Source organism: Notothenia coriiceps, unplaced genomic scaffold, assembly GCF_000735185.1.
Source record: "Notothenia coriiceps isolate Sejong01 unplaced genomic scaffold, NC01 NC01_scaffold00017182, whole genome shotgun sequence".
NCBI classification, from domain to species: Eukaryota; Metazoa; Chordata; class Actinopteri; order Perciformes; family Nototheniidae; genus Notothenia; species Notothenia coriiceps.
In genome coordinates, this window is record NW_011349883.1 from 1 (window position 1) to 4,754 (window position 4,754).

A 4,754-nucleotide genomic window follows, 5' to 3' on the forward strand; every position below is an offset into this window, starting at 1 on the left:
CCAATATTTAAAAAAATTGTTATTCTTTTCCCGCATATTTAGCATTTTTAGCATATTTAGCATATTTCGCAACTTTCCGCAATTTCACCGCATAAAAACACATAAAAACCATGCAAACATGTTTAATCGCATAATCAAGGATTTTTGTCCGCGTTTTTCTGGAGGGTCTAATTATATATCATATTATTAATATTATTGTCTTATATATTTGTTCACCTGGCAGCAGTTTGCGTCGGGCCATGGCGGCGGCTCGGTGGCTCTCGTACTCCACGAAGGCGAATCCTCGGTTCTTGGATTTGTCGGCAGCGCTCGGATACACGATGACGTCCAAGACCCCGTCGGTGACCTTCCTCATCTCTGACAGGATCTCCCCACGCTTCTTCGTTTTGGGAATCCCGCCCACGAACAGACGGCAGTTATCCACGCTGGCACAGACTCCGAGGAGGCGGCCATTTCTGCGGGAAGAGAAACACGAGGTTAAAAACGACCGGGGAAGATCGTCGATAGAAAAAAACAGGAACAAACGCTCACCTGATCTCGTAGTTGTTGAGCTGCTTCATCGCCGCTTTGGCCTCTAGTTTGTTGGAGAAGGTGACGAAGGCGTAGCCTCGGTTGTTCCCGTTAAAGTCCATCATCATCCTCACCTCGTAGATCTTACCGAACTGGAAGAGAAGATTAGATCAGACTTGTGTTAATGTTTTTTTCTATGACTTAAAATACATCAGTAAATACCCCACTGGTGGCTAACAAGTGTCTAAATGAGACGACTAAACCTCATCACGCCCAACATTAGCCTCCTTTAGCTTAGCGGTGGTGACGTGAAGTCATGTGGCCGTGCTGTAGTTCCTTTATAGCCCAACATTAGCCTCCTTTAGCTTAGCGGTGGGGACGTGAAGTCATGTGACCGTGCTGTAGTTCCTTTATAGCCCAACATTAGCCTCCTTTAGCTTAGCGGTGGTGACGTGAAGTCATGTGACCGTGCTGTAGTTCCTTTATAGCCCAACATTAGCCTCCTTTAGCTTAGCGGTGGGGACGTGAAGTCATGTGACCGTGCTGTAGCTCCTTTATAGCCCAACATCAGCCGCCTTTAGCTTAGCGGTGGTGACGTGAAGTCATGTGACCGTGCTGTAGTTCCTTTATAGCCCAACATTAGCCTCATTTAGCTTAGCGGTGGGGACGTGAAGTCATGTGACCGTGCTGTAGTTCCTTTAAAGCCCAACGTTAGCTTTTTACTTCAGAAATCATAAAGTGGTGTTAATATGTGGAGATTATCCTTCTGAACTAAACGTGTTATTATCATAAACGCTTGTTTGACACAGAGATTCTTTTCTGACATAATCCCAAATCGCATGGAGAGATCCCATTGGACCAGGGAGATGCTGCCTTCAGGGACCAACACTGGATTAAGTAGATAAAGGTGTAATATAAAGCTATCTTCACCTTCTCACACAGTGGGACCAGCTCGTCTTCAAACAGATCTCGCGGGAGTTTCCCCACGAAGATCTCGCTCCCTCTCTCCGGCGGGGGGCCGTCCCAGCTGGGCGGGGGGCCGCCGTACCGCCGCTGCCCGTTCTCCTGAAGCAAAAAACACAGAAATAAAACGTTAGTTCAACAACGCTTTGGTTTGAGTACATTTAGCCCCTGGCCTCCAGCCTGGATGATGAAGTAGTCTTCGTTGCAGCGGACCTGCAGGTTTCTGGGAGTTTGTTCCAGATGTTTGGAGACTAATAACTGAACCTCTCCATGTGTAGGTGTATTCATGTTGTGTTAAACAAGGAGCTAGAAGAGAACAGTTCTGTTTCCATCAGTAGAACCTAATTGTTCCCATTAATTGGATTTGCTCCAACGTTTTCACGGGTTCTTTGTTGGTCCATAAACATCTTTCTACCAAGTCTAATGTAAAAAGGGCCTGTCGTGTTTCTGTAATCCTGACAAACAAAAAGCTTCTGCTCAGTTGTGGATGGTCCGTTCAACCTTTCGACACTTTTGAGTACTTTTAGCCACCATTGTTATAAATCAACATTTGCAGCCCGCTGACAGTATGTCTATTCATTGTTAAAATGCCCTTTATGCATGATGAAGAACAGAAAATAAAACATTTTTTGTCTCTTTACGTATTTTCTTTGTTGTTGTGTCATTCTTTCAGAATCAGAATACCTTTATTCGTCCCACAGAGGGGAAATTTGCAGCGTTTCAAATCGTCGTCGGGTTTCTAGAAAAGCGCTATATAAGTGTCACGTATTATTATTATTATTATTAATAAGATGTTTTTTATCTGTATTCACGACCTGCTGGTCTGAGAACAGTCTTCTTCTAGTTGTACTTGTATAATGACAATAGATGCTTCTATTCTATTCACTTTGCCACTGGTATAAAATGTGCAGCCCGCTTACAGTATATTTCTTAATTGTTAAACTCACGTAAAACCTTTATGCATGTTGAAGAAGAGGAAATAAATCAGAACCAGGTTTATCACCAGGTAGGTTGGCACGTACGAGGAATTTGACTTGATGTCGTGGTGCATACATACAAGTAAAACAAATATTAAAAACACAGAAAGAGAACTATTTTAAGGAAACTATAATAACATAAAAAATTAGTAAATATATAGCAGTATTTACATAGAAATAGAAAGCAATAAAATATTGAATAAAATTCGGCAGTAATAAAAAAAAGCAGATAGTGTGCGTTGTGTGCATTAATGTAATGAATCACGGGGGTTATAATAAATCAGAGAGGTCTAGATCTCTCCGTGTTGTCGGGATGTTTACGATGTTTTTTATGTGTACCTGCAGCAGCTGGTATCCGGTACGTAGCATTAGCGCCCGCAGCGACGCCTCCTTCTGCGTCCCGGCCAGCCCGTCCCCGGCTATCTGATTGGCTTCCATTGGGTGTGATTGACAGCGATAGTAAATCAGGGAAATTAGGGGTGCTCACTGCGAAACAACAGGAGGATCATGGAAGTTATTTCAGCAAAACTCTCAATAAAACCTGATTTATATTTGTATTGCGGCACAGCTGTGGAAAAACAGGACATTATGACATGTTGACCTTAGGTGAACATCCATGAGTAAGCAAATATTTAAAGAGAATACACATTTTGATTAATAATACAATCAGCCCAATCTCTACGTGCTGTGGAAAGAGGGTACATCTCCTTTAAATAGATATATATATATTAAAGTGAATTACTTTCCAACTCAATGAAAAATACAGTTTTGGGATCTTTTTTTGTCATTTCTTTGGTTAATACTTTTTTTGGTTTGTAGTATGAGAAGCTGGTGAAAAGATATATAATATTTAAAAAAGCCCGGAGACGTGATAGCACTTTAGATGGTGAAAACATAAAGCATGAGCTATATTACACAGCAAGTTCATCCTGTTACCATTTCTTTTACTCTATTTACTTAAATAAAAACGACTACGTAATTAATTGACAATCATCGTCCGGTACTTTCTCAAATTCCTTTCCTCTCAAAAAGCGTCCTCCCGTTTTAAAACACCATGTCGGTGTAACTCTTTAAACAGCAGCGGTATCTGCAGAACCACAGATAGCGTTGTTGATTTGCAGCAGCAGAGGTCAGAGGTCAGGGTCTGTCAGGAATCATTGACAGAGTCTGACCGTCTGTCTGCTCCGTCCGGAGTTTATAAAACACACAGCAGACTCCACATGTTAACCCCTCTCCTGTAACACTAACCTCAATATAAAACTCTGGAACACTCTGAAGTAGAAACTACACCATTCGTAAAATAGACCTAGCTTCAAAGAAAGTCCTCATTTTTTTTAATTCCCCTCTTTCAAAAATAAAATCCACACTTTATTTTAAAAGAATCACATATTCTACAAAAATCCCCACAAAAAAATGAAATATCTTTAAAATAAAATCGCATTTTGCATACAATTCTTCACTTTTCTGAAACAACAACGCTTTCTCAACAGAAGCTACATTTTACAGGATTAAATTCAAACACATCATGATGACGCTACCTTTTCCTAATACTCGTTTTTAGCCTGAACACATCACTATGTAACTTAAAGCAGCCTCCGATAGCTTTTAGCCGTTAGCTGTTAAGCCATTAGCTCTGTTATTTAGCCAAGCAGGACTGTGCTAACAGCTGCTAACAGCTAACGTTAGCTGGCTCTCCTTCTGATGTGAACACAGATGTTTTCAGCAGAGCATCATCATAGAAACGGTGACTATAAAGTATTAAGTAGGACAATATACCACATATTTTAACTGAATATCTCAATCAAATAAGCTAAATATTAGTAACAACACACTTAGCATCTCATAATAATTGTTTGCTTTAAATTACAGTGAGCAGCTGTTTCAGGAAATCACTGATACCAATGAGAGCTAACACACACACACACACACACACACACACACACACACACACACACACACACACACACACACACACACACACGACAAGTAACAATTGTTGAGATATTTGTTTCAGAGTGTGTAATATGTAATAAACTACAGTTCAAGAAAATGATTGACTTTAATCGCCTACATTTCCCAGCATGCATCTCAACCTGATCAGTTCCTCTGAGTTCCTCTTTACCTCTCAGCCGTCTGTTCAATAAACGTATTTACATATAAACAAAGAATAGTTATTTTAATTAAATGATATGTCACTCAAACTTCTTCTGTGATTATTATTATATATATTATTTTTTATATCTTTAACCCTTTCTGAGTCTTTCTTTATATATATATATATATATATATATATATATATATATA

At 40.0% G+C, this 4,754-nt stretch overlaps 1 protein-coding gene across 1 annotated transcript; it reads right to left on the reverse strand.

The window, feature by feature from the left end:
* Positions 1 to 216: 216 nt before the first annotated feature.
* LOC104950195 (APOBEC1 complementation factor-like) lies at positions 217 to 2,938 on the reverse strand (the record flags this gene model as incomplete). The annotated part of the gene is made up of 4 exons (XM_010776679.1): positions 2,790 to 2,938; positions 1,441 to 1,575; positions 532 to 662; positions 217 to 455 (listed from the first exon to the last, which is right to left on the reverse strand). Coding segments are annotated over exons 1-4 (604 nt in total), but the record flags the coding sequence as incomplete, so codon positions are not given.
* Between the last annotated feature and the right edge of the window lie 1,816 nt (positions 2,939 to 4,754).